Source organism: Anguilla anguilla, chromosome 15 (genome assembly GCF_013347855.1).
Source record: "Anguilla anguilla isolate fAngAng1 chromosome 15, fAngAng1.pri, whole genome shotgun sequence".
Taxonomy (NCBI): Eukaryota; Metazoa; Chordata; class Actinopteri; order Anguilliformes; family Anguillidae; genus Anguilla; species Anguilla anguilla.
In genome coordinates this window covers 529,139-547,003 of record NC_049215.1, presented here as the reverse complement: position 1 = coordinate 547,003, position 17,865 = coordinate 529,139, and the positions used below count along the sequence as shown (strand labels likewise).

At 45.4% G+C, this 17,865-nt stretch overlaps 1 protein-coding gene across 1 annotated transcript in view; it reads right to left on the bottom strand.

Annotated features, from left to right (window-relative positions):
* col5a2a (collagen, type V, alpha 2a) overlaps nucleotides 1–17,601 on the bottom strand; it is a 62,348-nt gene extending 44,747 nt beyond the window's left edge. The window contains exon 1 of the mRNA XM_035393918.1: nucleotides 17,344–17,601. Coding sequence (XP_035249809.1) covers nucleotides 17,344–17,434 — 91 coding nt within the window. The 5' untranslated portion in view covers nucleotides 17,435–17,601. The remainder of the gene's footprint in view (nucleotides 1–17,343) is intronic.
* Nucleotides 17,602–17,865: the final 264 nt, after the last annotated feature.

Here is a 17,865-nt window from a genome sequence, read left to right as displayed (position 1 = left end):
TATGCACACGGTTAGCGCTAGCACAGCTACTGCCCTGGTGGAGTCCACCATTACATTTTCATATGCACACGGTTAGCGCTAGCACAGCTACTGCCCTGGTGGAGTCCACCATTACACTTTCATCTGCACACGGTTAGCGCTAGCACAGCTACTGCCCTGGTGGAGTCCACCATTACACTTTCATCTGCACACGGTTAGCGCTAGCACAGCTACTGCCCTGGTGGAGTCCACCATTACACTTTCATCTGCACACGGTTAGCGCTAGCACAGCTACTGCCCTGGTGGAGTCCACCATTACACTTTCATATGCACACGGTTAGCGCTAGCACAGCTACTGCCCTGGTGGAGTCCACCATTACACTTTCATATGCACACGGTTAGCGCTAGCACAGCTACTGCCCTGGTGGAGTCCACCATTACACTTTCATATGCACACGGTTAGCACTAGCACAGCTACTGCCCTGGTGGAGTCCACCATTACACTTTCATATGCACACGGTTAGCGCTAGCACAGCTACTGCCCTGGTGGAGTCCACCATTACACTTTCATATGCACACGGTTAGCACTAGCACAGCTACTGCCCTGGTGGAGTCCACCATTACACTTTCATAAGCATCCAGTTAGCGCTAGCACAGTTACTGCCCTGGTGGAGTCTACCATTACACTTTCATATGCACGCGGTTAGCGCTAGCACAGCTACTGCCCTGGTGGAGTCCACCATTACACTTTCATATGCACGCAGTTAGCGCTAGCACAGCTACTGCCCTGGTGGAGTCCACCATTACACTTTCATATGCACACGGTTAGCACTAGCACAGCTACTGCCCTGGTGGAGTCTACCATTACACTTTCATATGCACGCAGTTAGCGCTAGCCTGTAGCACCTCAGTGGTGTCCTGTTAGTGTCTAACATTAGTGACAGCATATACAGGTATGCCATCCCGCCAAGTTACGCCTTGGCGTGGCATGCTACGCTGACACCAGAAGACACTTGTATGATTGAACCTTCTAAATCATATGATGAAACTCGCAATGTGTCGAAACATAATTCTGTAAGATAATTAACATATTTTCAAGAACATTTTTTCCGTCATAATTTTTTTTTTCTGTGTACGGGTGGCCCATTTTTCTACTAATATAGTTGATTCTTACAACGACAATATGTAATTCAGTCATAGTGAGGGTGTTTTTTTTCAGGTGACTGTTTAAAAAGGTTGGGTTTTAGTTTTTCAGAATTCAGCTGTCCTCGTATCTAATGAATGGTGTTCTTTGGGTTATGGCAGTGGTGGTACTATGCAAGAGCTCTGATGCGATGTCCCTTTTGTTCCTGTATTTCACATAAATGATAATATAAATCATAACACTGTAACCCCCAGGTCAGTGGTTTATGGAATCTGTGAAGCATCATATCATAGCGCTCTGGGCACTTGCACAAAAGAAAGAGCAAATAAAGGTGAAAGGTTGCCTTCTATCTTTTAGTAAAGCACTTTCCTGTGTCAAACAGCTGTAATCATTTCCAAATAAACACCTCAATGCTTTCAACAAGGAGCCTAAGTTGGTGTTTCAGGTTTTTATATTGTGTTCATAGTTTCAGAACCCTAGAGCATCATGGGAGGAAGGGATGGAGCAGTTAAGTGGACACATCATCAGAGTGCCTGCACTGGCTTCAGGAAAGAGGCGTGGCTTCCCTCCTTTTTATTATTACAAGTTTTAAGTTAATTAATTAACTTTTTGTTTGTCCTGTCACATACCCCAACACCCTCTTCTTTGATAGCAATAACACCAAAAACACAGTGCAGATATGAATTTACCGCTATGTGGGGATTATTGTGTTTATATGGGAAAATGTTCCAAAGATAACAACCCCTCCCCATCACCCCTTCCCACCCCATCCCAGGGGCGTAAAGAGACAGAAAGACCGATGGGGAAACACAGACACAGTGACAAACACGTACAGACAGACAGACCGGCATGACTGTAGTCTCATTCCTTAACTCCATAGCTCTGTACCAGCGGGTTTTAAATGGTGTCCTGTGTTACAGGTTGGCTGGACACGCCCCATGCCAACACAGCATTGAGAGTTTTTCATCGTTTCCTGCAGAAATGACCACATTGACTGTGGACTCATTTCCTGTCTGTGCACGCCCAACTGTTTCACACCACACAGAGCAGGCAAGCCCCTGACCCTCCCATCGTATTTCTGATGTCGGCTGCTTTTCCCTCCCATCGTATTTCTGCATTCGGCTGCTTTTCCCTCCCATCGTATCTCCACATTCATTCTGCTTCTCCCTCCCATCGTATTTCTGCATTTATCTGCTTTCCCCTCCCATCATATTTCCACATTCATCTGCTTTTCCCTCCCATCGTATTTCTGCATTCGGCTGCTTTTCCCTCCCATCGTATCTCCATATTCATCTGCTTTTCCCTTCCATCGTATTTTTGCATTCATCTGCTTTCCCCTCCCATTATATTTCCACATTCATCTGCTTTTCCCTCCCATCATATTTCCACATTCATCTGCTTTTCCCTCCCATCGTATTTCTGCATTCGGCTGCTTTTCCCTCCCATCGTATCTCCACATTCATCTGCTTTTCCCTCCCATCAGGTTTCCACATTCATCTGCTTTTCCCTCCCATCGTATTTCTGCATTCGGCTGCTTTCCCCTCCAATCATATTTCCACATTCATCTGCTTTTCTCTCCCATCGTATGTCTGCATTCGGCTGCTTTCCCCTGCCGGGCCGTAGGCAGCTGGAAACCTCATCAGCACTGTGGGATCTTTTTGTCCCTTTTAATGCAAACTACAGAACTGCTGTAACATGCTCATGTTCGTTTGCGAACAGCCTGTTCTTTTTTTTTAGAAAAATTCTGTCTTTACTGTTTATTTCAGAATTTTTTCTGATAAACACAAATAAAATTATTAAGTGCTGAACGATCTGTAAATCATTCTGTCAATCAATCCGGTTGTTGTGTAATAACACTTTCTGACAATAGAAAAAGTCCAGGTGTTGAGGAACAGTTCCTCAAGTTCTTGTGATTTTGTGAGATTTTCCACAGAAGTAGTTGACATGTTGAGCTAATGTTTATCGGCCATCATACATTTATGTGCAATTAGTATATGCTTCTGATGGTGTGATCCATACTCCAAGCTTCACACACTTATTTTAAACTGTACATTATGACTTAAAGAGACTGATTCCCAATGTCATGTGCTGTAAACTAAATTTGAAAAACAGCTTTGGCATTACATGCTGCACAGCACATAGCTCAGGAGGTAAGACTGGTTGTCTGGCAGTCGGAGGGTTGCCGGTTCAAACCCCGCCCTGGGCGTGTCGAAGTGTCCTTGCACAAGACACCTAACCCCTAACTGCTCTGGCGAATGAGAGGCATCAATTGTAAAGCGCTTTGGATAAAAGCGCTATATAAATGCAGTCCATTTCACAGAAACCTGTACAATATGGAAAATTAGTCAAGCTTGTCTGAGATGGAGCTGCATCATTTATAGTTACATTACATTACATTACAGGCATTTAGCAGACGCTCTTATCCAGAGCGATGTACAACAAGTGCATTAGTTCAAGGTGCAGAGGTGCAAAAGAAACACAGTTCCAACTATTTGATTTCCATCTCCTCTGGGGTGGAATGCAGTCATATGTCACACTAAGGAACCCACAGAGACTCATCTTGACGGGCTGAAGTTAAGCAGGGAGTCTCTCCTCAGCAGGTTCTGAGCAGATTATACTCGGCTGTACTTTGCTTGTGATCTAATTTAAGGGAGGTTGTGGTGTAACTGCTGTACATGAAAGAACAGAGACATGCTAAGTATAGTTAAGTATAGTTCTCTTTCAAACTAAAGAAGCTGTCCTTTGTGTGTGTGTGTGTGTGTGTGTGTATGGGTGCTTGTTTGGTGTGTGTGTGTGTGTGTGTGTACTTATTGGTGTGTGTGTGTGTGTGTGTGCCTGGATGTGTGTGTGTGTGTGTGTGTGTGTGTGTGTGTGTGTGTGTGTGTGTGTGTGTGTGGATGTGTGTGTGTGTGCTTATGGGTGTGTGTGTGTGTATGGGTGCTTGTTTGGTGTGTGTGTGTGTGTGTGTGCGTGGATGTGTGTGTGTTTTGAGACCAGTAATTTTACAGAAATACAGATTGCTTTCTTTTAATGTGGATATGGAATAATATTTTATATGTTTTGTTAATGTTATAACGGAATGCCTGTCCCACAACACCCAGGCTATTTTATAAATGTCCCATAATTGCAGACCATATTGGAGAATGCATACTGCATAACCACGAGATATAAAAATGAAACTATGAATTATACTAATACGCATATAATCATACTTATTATATCTGTACGTACTTATGGAGGTCCTGGTTTAGGATTGCGTACTGAGTCACGTCTTATTCACATGAAATCACAGCTAGCCACAGCTGCGCTTTTCTGAGACTTGTGTGGGAGAGATTGTGCAGTCAGCTGCCCTCAGTGGCCACCATAGCAGACAGGCTGCCAGCTTGTCACGAGTGCGCCCTGCTGTGGCCCACTAGCAGGCCGTCCAGCTGAGCATCGGCTGCTCAAAGGCTGCGGAGTAGTGTGAATGGATCTGCCGCTACCGGGCCGCTGCAATGCCGATAACTGGGAGTGATGTTGGTCTGATAGATGCTGATCTAATAGATGTTAGTCTGATAGACGCTGATCTGATAGATGCTGGTCTGATAGATGCTGTTCTGATAGCATATATATATATATATATATATATGAAAGAGTGAATTTTCACTTCTAAATAAAGTTTGGCGAGTTCAAAATTGAAGCCGATAACATAGGGAATTGGAGGGACACCTGCACAGGTCATTATTTATGTTGTCTCATTCATATCATATCATTAGCACCTTCAGTATTAGATCATAAATAACTGTCCTGAGATGTGCATTAAAACAACTGGATCATATGTACAATATCCAGTACAATATGCAAAGAATGATGAGCAAAAGCCTTGTTGGGAATCATTAGTTTTTTGTTAGTTATAATGTTCAACAAAAAATGCACAGAATTTAACATTTATTCAAAAAAAGATAGAAAGCTCTGCGATTCACACTACGCTCTCTGATATATCATCTGATTGGACTGTATTATTTGGGACGCAGTGTACTTACGTAGCTCCCGAGCAGAGCTCATGCCAGTGACAGATGCTAATCCTCAGCTGTGTAATGCATTTGCAGAGGAGGGGGGCACAGATCCAGCTCCAAAATAAATTAAAGTGTTCTCTCTCACCCTCTCCAGTTTTCTCTCTGAGATGACAGCCCGAGGCCATTTTGTTGTTTAAATAGTAAGGAAGAGCAGCACAGATCGGGCTATTATTCTATCGGATGCAGCTTATAGGGTGTGGCTGAAACTTTGCTCTGAGTGAACAAAGAGCCAGATTTGCTCAATGTTCAATTATTGGGAAAATATTTTACATCATTTTACATGATCCTCCTCTCTGTACTATAGCGGAAACAGCCACTATACTACACCCTGAAGATTCATAATGAACCTAACAGAGATTAAACACTTAATGACTTTGTGCCTTCATTCTGAATACATTTGCAAGCATTATATATATAAAGCAGTATATGTCCTTTTTAACGATTTTCCAAAAAATAAATAAATAAACGTAGCATTTGATAACATTTGAATAATTTATATCCACCTGATTTGAACTTCAAGGAAATCAGTTTAAGACACGCATCGTGGAGAGAAAGTTTTCCTCCCAGAATTAGACATCACCTTCTCCATCACTTATTCAATGAACCGAGCAGTTTTCTGATTCATGACCGATGAAAAAGAAAAAAGAAATAATTTACAACGACATAAACATGACAGACTCCCACTCCCTTCTCTTTTGCTTTTGCGAGGTCTAGAAATATATCCTGGATGTAAAGTAAGTTAAAGCAAACATTCCGACCTGCCTCTTGGGTTCCTGGTGTCTGATATATGCATTCTGGCCTGCCTCTTGGGGTCATGGTGTATGTATTCCCCACTAGATTCTGTTCAGACAGTGGTGCAGTAATTCAGATGCCATTGTCTCTTCCTGGGGGATTGTACTCCAGGGAGCATGGTTCAGCTTGTAGCGGCTAGCCTTGCTGGGAAATTGCCTTACAGTATAGCATGCACAATTTATCATCCCAAGGTAACCTGGGGTTCCCGTGTCATAAATACCCCCCCCCCCCCCTTTGAGTCACCACTGGAAAACCATTCCACAGTCCTGGGATGTGTTTTTACTACACTTCCCAAACCATGACTCACCCTTTCGCTGTGGTCCACCGCCTGCTCTGTCCATTACACGTTCGTTTCAGTCTTCTCTTTCCACCCCAAGGCAGGGCTACGTGTCCTTCAGGACAGAACCTCGGTGGAGTTCTAGTATTCTGTTCATCTTTGATAGTGTGCGTGCGCGGCTCTATTTGCCAGGGGAAAGAACATAGCTGTGTTTTTGCTTGATAATGATATGATGGTGGTAATCGCTGCTACAGCACTGTTAATGGTCCAGTACATTGCAGGGTGCTGATGTGTGTACAGCATGGCAGATTACAGGCTGTGCTAGTTTGCACTGGTTTAGTTTTTCTTTTTGATAAAATTAGGCTCTAAAACAAAAGCCAATGACTTTGAAAAGACACAAGTACTGTATATATTATTTATCTCAGTGTCTGTTAGAGGCTACATATGCTTTCAGTGTTGCAGTATTTACCCATAATGCCCACAGTAAAGAGTGTGATTAGCCTTATTGGCCTGAGTCACAAATGCAGTGTGGTCAGTCCCACATTACAGAGGAATTATACAGTCCCTCATGGGGGGCAGCAGTGTACTGTTACACTGTGAAGGCCGATTGCTTCCCCATTGGTCACCTTGTCTTTCATACTGAACCCAAAGCCCTTGCCCCATTGGTCACCTTGTCTTTCATACTGAACCCAAAGCCCTTGCCCCATTGGTCACCTTGTTTTTCATACTGAACCCAAAGCCCTTGCCCCATTGGTCACCTTGTCTTTCATACTGAACCCAAAGCCCTTGCCCCATTGGTCACCTTGTCTTTCATACTGAACCCAAAGGCCTTGCTCGGTTTACAGCATATCTGTACACTGAACTCAACTTTGGAACAGTGACGCCTAATTTCAGATACAGGAAAAATACAGTTCCTTTATTTAAAATAAAAAAAATAATAATAAAATTGTTTCCTGTTTACAGAGAATCAAGGTTTACAGATTTACAGATTACAGATTTACGGATTTTTGGCCTTTCCGCCACATGGACCCCAAATGTGTCTGGATTGAGCTGGAGTCAGATACAGAGCGACAGGCATAATGGTCTCTCCAGGGCCAGTTTTAGGCATAAGCAACATGGTTGGTCCACTAGGGTGCCCTCAGTGTGTGAGGGAAGGGTTTGGGGAGGGGGGGTGCAGAATAAAAAAAAATAATTTAAATCCACGTGTTGCATCCATGATGGTTAGCAGCTGTCCCCTCCCCCATGGGTCTGCAATCACTCTCACCCCCCCCACCGATCCCCAGTTTGACCTGGGGCCACCGCAAGCCTGGAGCCCAGCCTGATTGTGTCTCTCTGACGCGTGCAACATGAGCAAAAGCTTTTAACAGACTGCACAGCGCTGATGACATTAGTTTAAACAGAGGAGTTCTCCTGGGCTTGCTGTATACTGCCATTTTCAGAGGAATCCTAGCTCCGTGTCTGAATAAGGTGCTAGGATTCCTGCCAAAGAAATATATAATGCAAACAGAGACAGCTGTAAGCAGCATTTAAGCCACCCAGCTGTCATGTGATCAGAGTCACAACAGGGCATAAAGTTGGAAAATGGCTGTCAGTGCACCACCCTGCCGGGGTAAACATGATGAAGTGGGTATATTTTAATTTTATATTTTACTGTATATTTTGTTATATATATATTAAGTTGCTGTTTAGGTGGCTTGTGGTGTTACACGTCACAGTGGATCTGCTAAAAACATTAAAACCTCACAGGACAGAATAACAGTTTCTGTTTTGTGCCACTCGTCATCGGGCTGAAAGGTTGTTTAATCGTTCGCAGACAAATCCAGTTGTGCAGTAGACGCGCCCCAGAGACCGGGCTTCCTGGAGCTCAGATAGTGAGCTCTAACGAGCGGAGCCTGCTCTGTGAAGTCTCTTCTGGGCTGGGCTCCAAAAAAACAACCCCCTCGCAAAAAAACTAGTGACTGGGGACTCCCGACAAGCAGGCAGGAACCGACTGTTTGCATCATCATATCTTCAGTCAGATAAGGCAGAGGAAATCCAGCTCTAAGTGCTCTGAAACACAGTCTGGCATAACGCAGAGCTCTAAGTGCTCTGAAACACAGTCTGGCCTAACACAGAGCTCTAAGTGGTCTGAAACACAGTCTGGCCTAACGCAGAGCTCTAAGTGCTCTGAAACACAGTCTGGCCTAACACAGAGCTCTAAGTGCTCTGAAACACAGTCTGGCATAACACAGAGCTCTAAGTGTTCTGAAACACGGTCTGGCATAACACAGAGCTCTGAAACACAGTCTGGCCTAACACAGAGCTCTGAAACACAGTCTGGCCTAACACAGAGCTCTAAGTGCTCTGAAACACAGTCTGGCCTAACACAGAGCTCTGAAACACAGTCTGGCCTAACACAGAGCTCTAAGTGCTCTGAAACATGGTCTGGCCTAATGCAGAGCTCGAAGTGCTCTGAAACACGGTCTGGCATAACACAGAGCTCTAAGTGCTCTGAAACACAGTCTGGCCTAACGCAGAGCTCTAAGTGCTCTGAAACACGGTCTGGCCTAACACAGACCTTTAAGTGCTCTGAAACACGGTCTGGCCTAACACAGAGCTCTAAGTGCTCTGAAACATGGTCTGGCCTAACGCAGAGCTCGGAAACACAGTCTGGCCAAAACAGAGCTTTGAAACACAGTCTGGCCTAACACAGAGCTTTGAAACACAGTCTGGCCTAACACAGAGCTCTGAAACACAGTCTGGCCAAAACAGAGAACGCTAACTTAACAGCAGCAACAGTTACAACAGAGAAAAACAGTTTCCCTCTTAGACTGATACTGTGTTCTGTCTGAAAGACCCTGGATGGAAGATATCCCAGTGAAACTGTTGTTTAGACAGCTATGGACATTGCAATTAGATGAGGAAGCTTCTTGACTAGGGAACACATCATTGTCTGAATCTGGAGTCTTCAAATGCAAACCATCATTGTCGTTATTATAGCCTTAGTCACAGTCTTCTCTATGGAAGCTTATTCTTTTATTTTTTACAGTAAATGTTGCAGAACAAGCCAAACTATGGTTCTGTTTTATATACAGTGCTGTACTGTGGGAGAGTCCAAGGGGATATTAGCAAATGTGTTAATGAGCATAAATTATCTTCTATACAATGCACACACATGCATGCACACACACATACACACGCACACACTTACACACACAAGTATATGCCACAGATTGTACCTTATGATTGGTACTTCACATGAAAATTTGTACAGAGCTGAAGCCTACTATTCAAATGGTTTCTTTCCTCTTGCAAGTGAAATTGCCTCAGTTTAACAGCTTGCGCAGGTCCTGGAAACCTCTCCACAATGTACAATTATCAAATTGTGCCGGCCTTCATGACTCACTGCAACATGCAATCTTTCCACATCCGACTAGTCTGGCTGGATTGCTCCCTTTCTGTCTGAGAGAGGAGCTCCACGTGCTGTGGGAAAATCTGCTGGAGCCATTACCCACAGTGCCTCATGGTGAAGCACATTAATGCTGTAGTTCTGAGATTATTCCATTACCCACAGTGCCTCATGGTGAAGCACATTAATGCCGTAGTTCTGAGATTATTCCATTACCCACAGTGCCTCATAGTGAAGCACATTAATGCTGTAGTTCTGAGATTATTCCATTACCCACAGTGCCTCATGGTGAAGCACATTAATGCCGTAGTTCTGAGATTATTCCATTACCGACAGTGCCTCATAGTGAAGCACATTAATGCTGTAGTTCTGAGATTATTCTATTACCCACAGTGCTTCATGGTGAAGCACATTAATGCTGTAGTAGATCATTTCATTTCACATATGTCAGATTCTGCTTACATCAGCACCAGGGATCAGCTTCCTAATCCGTGTCTGCTGAAAACTAAGACCATTTGTTCTAGAAAAAACCAGTAACAGAGTACTGGCTGAATGGTCATTGATCATTCATCAGAGACATTAAAGAAACAGTGGTCCAGATGCATTGGTCTGTGCTCTTAACTTTGAGTGACAAATGTAAGCAAGGATCTCTGAACACTTGTCTCCATCGCTGACCAAGAAATACCTTCATTTTCTTTAGCCTTCCTGGATGCAACCAACTGTTCCATGCTTCGTTGCGCTAAGCAGAACAGTATCAGCTATACCGGCTGTGTTGAGTGAAAACAAACTATAATTCCAAACGCAATCACATGACCCAGACCACATGCAGTACAGGACATTACAAAGTCACTTGTCACAACTGTTCAAGGAATCCTGTCGATGCTGAAGACACAAAGTTTGCTGAAGCTAATGTGATACTTTTTTTCTTTTTGGTGAGGCACATTAGTTTAATGAACCCCAGATGGAATGGCTCCTACCACAGCTAGCAAGCTGACATCATCACCATCTTCACTCGATTATCCATGAGAGAAGCGACTGAAACATTTACAGTCCTTTAATATTTCACAGCATTTTGCATATTTTTAGACTTTTCCAAGCAGAGATCTTCCACAAACCCACAAATAATCGGCATAAAGGCATTATGGACATAATTGTTCTATATTAGAGTGACCTTAAACCTAGCGATTATAAATAGGCCTCTGTGCCTTCTTGGTGAAACTGCTCCATTCCTGAGTGTCATACTGATACGATATGATATGCACATTATTGAGCCCCGGGGGGTAATTTGTGCCATACTGCATTTGACCCATACTAGCTACTTAGGAGCAGTGGGCAGCCACAGTGCAGCGCCCGGGGACCAACTCCAGCTCTGAAGCAAGTGCCTCGGTCAAGAGCAATGGCGGGAGTATAACTGTGGGAGGAAACAGGAGCACCTGGAGGTTCTGCACTACTGTACATTGCTCTGGATAAGTGATAGTAATGTAAATGTAGCAGAATGATCTCTGAGATACAGCAGGGTGGGCATAGCTGAGCTCACAGGCCTGTACTGCATATGATGGAACTTTCCGCACAGACCTTACGCTGCACAGAGACCCAGCCCTGCCTCTGCCGGAGCCCCAAACAGGAGCATCCTCTGTGCTGGGTTCTAAGGCTAATCTGAGCACATTATCACAATAACGAGAGTAAATGCACTGAGCAAAGGTATGAGGAAAGGAACTGAAATGAATGTGCTAATTAAGAAAGCTGTTACGATGCATGTGATAGTGTTAGATCATTCAGAAATGGGTGTCAGAGACATTTAGCATGTTGGTCAGCTATGCCACTATTTTGGCTGCACGTGAAGGTCTATGGTTGATCATGAGGCATGACCAATATGTTCTTGTCTTGGATTCAGTCAACATTTGTCCTTAATTTTCACAAAAATAATAAATAATTAGCTTTTATTTCTGCATTTATTTATTACTTTTTATTTTTAAAATTTTATCGTGGTCACAAACACAGTTTGATGAACTATCCTTGTTGGGTTTAAGCAGGAAAAATCTGACACCTGTCTTGAATTGCGAGTCAGTTCTGTGTTTATTAAATCCAGATATTTCTCCTGCTAGGGTTCCAAGTCATGAATTTTTTTAAAATCTATTTTTCTGGTGTAAATATGAACTTTTTTCTTTTTCTACTTTTGCTAAGTCTGACTGATTAATGAATTGCTGGAACGCTCTCTGTGTGAAAATGATAGTTTGGGTTTTCCTAACCAGGCCCGTGTGCTTACACTAAGCCTGTAAATGCTTTTTAATGTCGTATGACATCATGCATCGCACGCCGCCATATGTCCTGGGCCATGAGGCCGCAGGAGGGAATGCTGGGACACGCTCGCAGGTCTGGGAGACCAGGTCGCTGCCAGCCAGCCCAAGTCCTCCTCCGTACAGAAGCCACGCCTCCGTAATGTTCAGACAAGCAAAAGCAGCTGTGCAAACAGCCGGAACTCAGAAACCTGCTCGGGGTGACACTGCCACTGCAGCCAGGCTGGGTCCACCTTTCCTGCCCTCGCCCCGCAGGCCCCCCCTTCCGCCCCCTGACCTGCCGGAATGTTCTAATAGCAGAACAAATTCGCCAGGAAGAGACTGACAGGTCTGTCACCACAGGCCACGGGTGCTTAAGCGCGCGTTTCAGAAGGGCTGCTGCTGGCACACTGAAGCGAACGGAGAGTAAGGGAGCCTCTGAGCTCACTGGCCCGCGCCTCCCCGTCCTTCGGCCCCGGCCGCGCTCTGACACCCGCGCCGCGGCCTCCCCCCCCGCTGCTCGCAGCCGTGATGAGCTTTAATATTTCGCAAACGCAGCCAAAACAAACAGTTTTAAACATCTGGAAATTATCACCTTCCACATTTCGCTGGCTGCCACGGCTGACTGTAAAAGCCGTTCCTATGGAGAGGCAGGACATGCGTGCGCGGAATCAAAAATCTATCAGTTAAATCATCTGTGTCTGGGAGAAGCCCACGTTCAGCCCCAGAGGCCCAGGCCGGGTGACAGTGAAATATTGGGTCGGAGTCCCGGGGCTCAGAAAGGTGTTTCTGGACCACGTGCGGTCCGCTATTTCCATAAGCGGGGAGCGCAGAACCATGTAATCACTTCAATGCACAGAGTGCCTCGTGGTCTTCATCTGTGACTGGACCTTGAATCAATACTTTGTTGTGTTTTGATAGATACTGCCACAACAACCAAAATCACATTATGAATTGTGGTCATTTCTTGTTGCTCGGGGAAAAGCTGACGTCAACATTTTCAGTGAAGAATAAATCTCTCTAGGTGACATGAAGCTTGCTTGGCACTGACCCCTGACCTGACTCTTGCGTTAAAAAAATAACTTGTGTGTGTTACTTAATGCTGCATTTATGTATAGCACTCTCACTGTTAGGGTAGAAATATGGGGGGAAAAACCCGCATAACTAACTGGTGATGGACGTACAGCTAAAAGTTTTAAGTTCCTGTCTCACGGAGTGTGGCGTCTGTGCTGAGGTGACGTCATGCATTCTTTGCTCCTTTCTGAAGACGTCTGGAGTGCATTTTATGAGCGAGTAGGTCGGGAAGGGGCAGGCCTGGAAGGGGGAATGCTCTTGCATCATTTGCATGTGGTTCATAACCACCTCACATGTTCCATGTGCCTTAACTTGCTTATATTCATTATTCATCAGCATCTTGCTAAATATGAAAATATGGAATGGCCAAAGCTATATTTTAGTTCAACTACAAAAAACGTTGCTGGCTGTCTTTTGTGTATGCATTATCTGCGTATGCTTTTTATAGCTTCAAAATTAAAGCAAGGCTTCTTTCTTTCCTTCTGGCCATGAAATGTTTTGAGGTTATTTTCAGGCAGTCGAATGTGAATGTGTGCACACGTGATATGAATTTTACCATTCTCTTAACGTTATGGTTTCAAACTTCAAACGTGTTTCCACTCATCAAAAGATTTATGTTTGAAGAGTCGCCCAGCTTCCACTTCTGCAGTAATCTAGTCAGCTTCAGTAAACACCACAGCTGGCATTTCTTCAGTTTACATGGATTTCTTTGCTTGTTTTGCAACCTCTTTACACGCTGCTTGCAATTACCCTTGTTCTAGAAAATTTCACCACGTTTAATTTCCAGCCACCATTTTCCACATAAAAATGGCAGTTGAGCAACAGCTTGCAACGCAGAAGGCATGTTCTGCTGACGGTAGCGTAACGTCTCCGAGCACGCGGGCGGACACCGGCGCCATCATGCTTTTAGGTGAAAAATGCTCTTTATGCAGCCCAGCAGGAGAGGACCGCTATCATTGTAGGAATTTATTTATACTCTGGATCACCGGGTGTGTCAGGAATTTCTGCTGGCTGCCTCGTGGCCCAATCAGCAGCTTGTTTTGCCTCTCCACCAAACCCGAGCTTATTGTACGAGAAACTTCAGAACCCTTCATTTGAGTAAACCATAAAGTACTACGTACTGAAATAGCCCAAGCCGTTCGAGGCGAAGGTCTTTTGCGTTTGGTTTGGGACGATACGACGTGACACACAATCAAACCTCAGCCAGATGTTCTGCCCTTTGAGGGGTTCACGGCCTTTATAGGGATAATTTGGTGGCTTTTAAAACACGGGGGCAGAGGCGAAACGTGTGAACCAGCTGCTTTCCAACACTGCTATGCGCTACACGGCCCCTCAGCTTCACTGCTTTCTAGCGCTGCTATGCGCTACACGTCCCCTCAGCTTCACTGCTTTCTAGCGCTGCTATGCGCTACACGCCCCCTCAGCTTCACTGCTTTCTAGCGCTGCTATGCGCTACATGCCCCCTCAGCTTCACTGCTTTCTAGCGCTGCTATGCGCTACACGGCCCCCTCGGCTTCACTGCTTTCCTCCGCTGCTATGCGCTACACGCCCCCTCAGCTTCACTGCTTTCTAGCGCTGCTATGCGCTACACGCCCCCTCAGCTTCACTGCTTTCTAGCGCTGCTATGCGCTACACGGCCCTCTTAAGCTTCACTGCTTTCTAGCGCTGCTATGCGCTACACGGCCCCCTCGGCTTCACTGCTTTCCTCCGCTGCTATGCGCTACACGTCCCCCTCAGCTTCACCTAAATACATGTGTGCTTGCAAACTGTGCCCACATCTCTGCAGTAATGTTAAAACTATAACATCAAATTTTCATGAAGGGAGTCTCGCACAAGCTCAAACTTCACATCGAGCTGCGACTGGTGTGTGGACACACGTATTATGAGGGGGCCACATTCAGTGAAGCTTTGCGACGATCTACAAAACTGTGTGAACATCTGTCTGTCCCTATGAACTGGCACAGCCTGTCTTCCCAAATCCCGTTTCCAGCACATCCGGAGGGTGCAGCTCTACCGCAGAAATGGCCAAATAAGGAAACCGAGCCGTCCTCGCTGGGCCGGTGGAGGAGCGAGCAGCCGAAAGGAGCCGGACAGTAATAGCAATCAAAACAATGAGAACCGCGGAAACCGCCGGTTAGCGCTGGAGCCCGGGCTCCATTCCGTTTCAGCTTTGACTGGTGAAGCTTCATTCACCCCTGCCCCCGTTCCTGATCTCCGGGGTCTGCTTTCTGTCAGGTCCCACCCAGCGCTGCTGAGCCGTGCAACAAGCCTTCGCATTCGTTTGGCTTTCTAAATCAGACAGATAATATACATCGTTTGAATAGCTGAAACCACTCTTTTCTAAATCAGACAGATAATATACATTGTTTGAATAGCTGAAACCACTCTTTCCTAAATCAGACAGATAATGCACATCGTTTGAATAGCTGAAACTACTCTTTTTTAAATCAGACCAATAATGCACATCTTTTGAATAGCTGAAACCACTCTTTTCTAAATCAGACAGATAATGTACATCGTTTGAATAGCTGAAACCACTCTTTTCTAACAAGTGCAAATGGTGCAGCCAAATGAGCGGTGATTTCACAGGCTGTGGCATTTTTAATTGGTTATCCATGGGCGAAGATCTCTGTTCACTTCAGCCTGTGTTCTGGGAATTACTTTCATGCTCCCTGTATGTTGGACCGGCCACGGCCACCAGGGGGCTCATTTTAAAAGTCCTCACTCCCCCAAAAGGAAATACTAGATAATACATAAATTATGAACCACTGAGAACAGGGCAGCACTCAAATGGCACACAGTATTTAAGACACAGCCAGTTATTATTTTTCAGCTATGCTTCCCTTCAATTAAAATGTGAATTATCTAATAGTGTGCCAAAGGACTTGCTAACACAGCCTTATTTGATACGAAAGCTTTAACTGTCCATCATCTGTGTGTATATGTGTATGTGTGTGTGTGTGTGTGTGTGTGTGTGAGTGAGTGTCGTTACTAAGGGAACTTTAGCATCATATGTGGTTAAGATGTAGTTTTAATAAGGAATACTAATGCTGAGTTACGGTGATACACGGTCGTTTCCTACATTTGTAGAATAAACCCAGTCACCATTTCAGTGAGATGCACATCCCAGCCCTCCCACATCTGTCCTGCATTAAACTATGATCTGAGCTGCCTTCTTTCAAAAATCCACTAGGGTTGGTGCTGAAGCAGATGTGAGAGTGGGCAGGGGGGTTGCGAGGGGGGGTGTGGGGGGGGGGGGGGGGGCGCAGGGGGTTGATTAATGTGGGTAGCATTTAATGAACCAAACAAGGTGAAAGGAGTAGAGCAAGTATGCGAGCAAGATTTTACAGACCCCCCTCCCCCCCTAGCGATAGCAATACAAAGGGTTACAACTACAGAAGTGCACACCCCCCCCCCCCCCCCGCCAACAGCCAGACCAACACCCAGAGTCCGACTGAAGTCCGCCAAGCGTCACCCGGACCGAGAGCGTTCATCTTCCACTGCCAATCTGTCCGTGCAAACTACAACTTAACAAACAAGCCAACAAGCCCAAAGAGGAAGGAACATGTCCAAACTTATCTGCTCATTACGCTGTACAACTGGCCGCACCGTACTCAACCAACAATGAACACGCAAAACAGCTAACACAACTTTACGATGTTCTCTCTCCGCTTTTACCTGTGTGGCAATGGGAAACGAGTCATGCTAAACAAAGCCTACTGAGTCAGTATGTAAAACATCATGTACCTGGAGCACAGTTAAAACATCATGTACCTGGAGCACAGCTAAAACATCATGTACTTGGAGCACAGCTAAAACATCGTGTTCCTGGAGCACAGCTAAAACATTGTGTTCCTGGGGCACAGCTAAAACATCATGTTCCTCGAGCACAGCTAAAACATCATGTACTTGGAGCACAGCTAAAACATTATGTTCCTGGAGCACAGCTAAAACATCATGTTCCTGGAGCACAGCTAAAACATCATGTTCCTGGAGCACAGCTAAAACATGATGTAACATTCACTCAGAGCACAGCTAAAACATCATGTATCTGGAGCACAGCTAAAACATCATGTTCCTGGAGCACAGCTGAAACATCATGTTCCTGGAGCACAGCTAAAACATCATGTACCTGGAGCACAGCTAAAACATCATGTAACATTCACTCAGAGCACAGCGGAACTACACGTCTGTGTAACACCAGCCAGCGCGCTGAGCTCTTGTTCTACACTAACCATCACAGCAGCTCTCCCCAAAAACTGCCAACACGCACAACGCAGTCAGCAAAGACCTACAAAGAGCGCGTCAAAAACCTACACAAAGCGCGTCAAAAACCAACACAAGGCGCGTTCACTCACCACTGTTTCCGTCCTGGCACCGGACAAACAGGACCTGAGCAGCAGAAAGGGCGAGAAACAGAAAAGTCCTGGAATGCACAAAGGTCTTCATGTCTATAAGCCAGACATGAGTTCCCCTTGTGGGAGAGAGGGAAAAGCAGCGGGTGAATCTCCCAGGTTATCTGTGCGCCCTGCAGACCGAGCGCTCTCCCTCCCCGTTCACAGACCCAGCAGCAGACCCAGCCCACGCTCGCTCACAGGCTCTCTCAGAGTCACAGCTCCGAATAAGAAGAATGCTGGCAGCTCTTAACCCCCCCCCCCCACACCCTCCCCCCCCTCCCCTCTCGTCCACTCACACACAGCTGTGGCTCTGTGGGACTGCATGCCTTGTAATAAACCGCTGCCTTCCGATGAAACTTGTGCACGCACTGCTGCCACCACGGCACAATGAAGGGACCCAGAAACAGCACAAAGGGCATCGACATCGCTGAAGTTAAAGTTTTCTGAGGAATTTGCAAGAGCAAGATGCTTAAAGTGACTTTT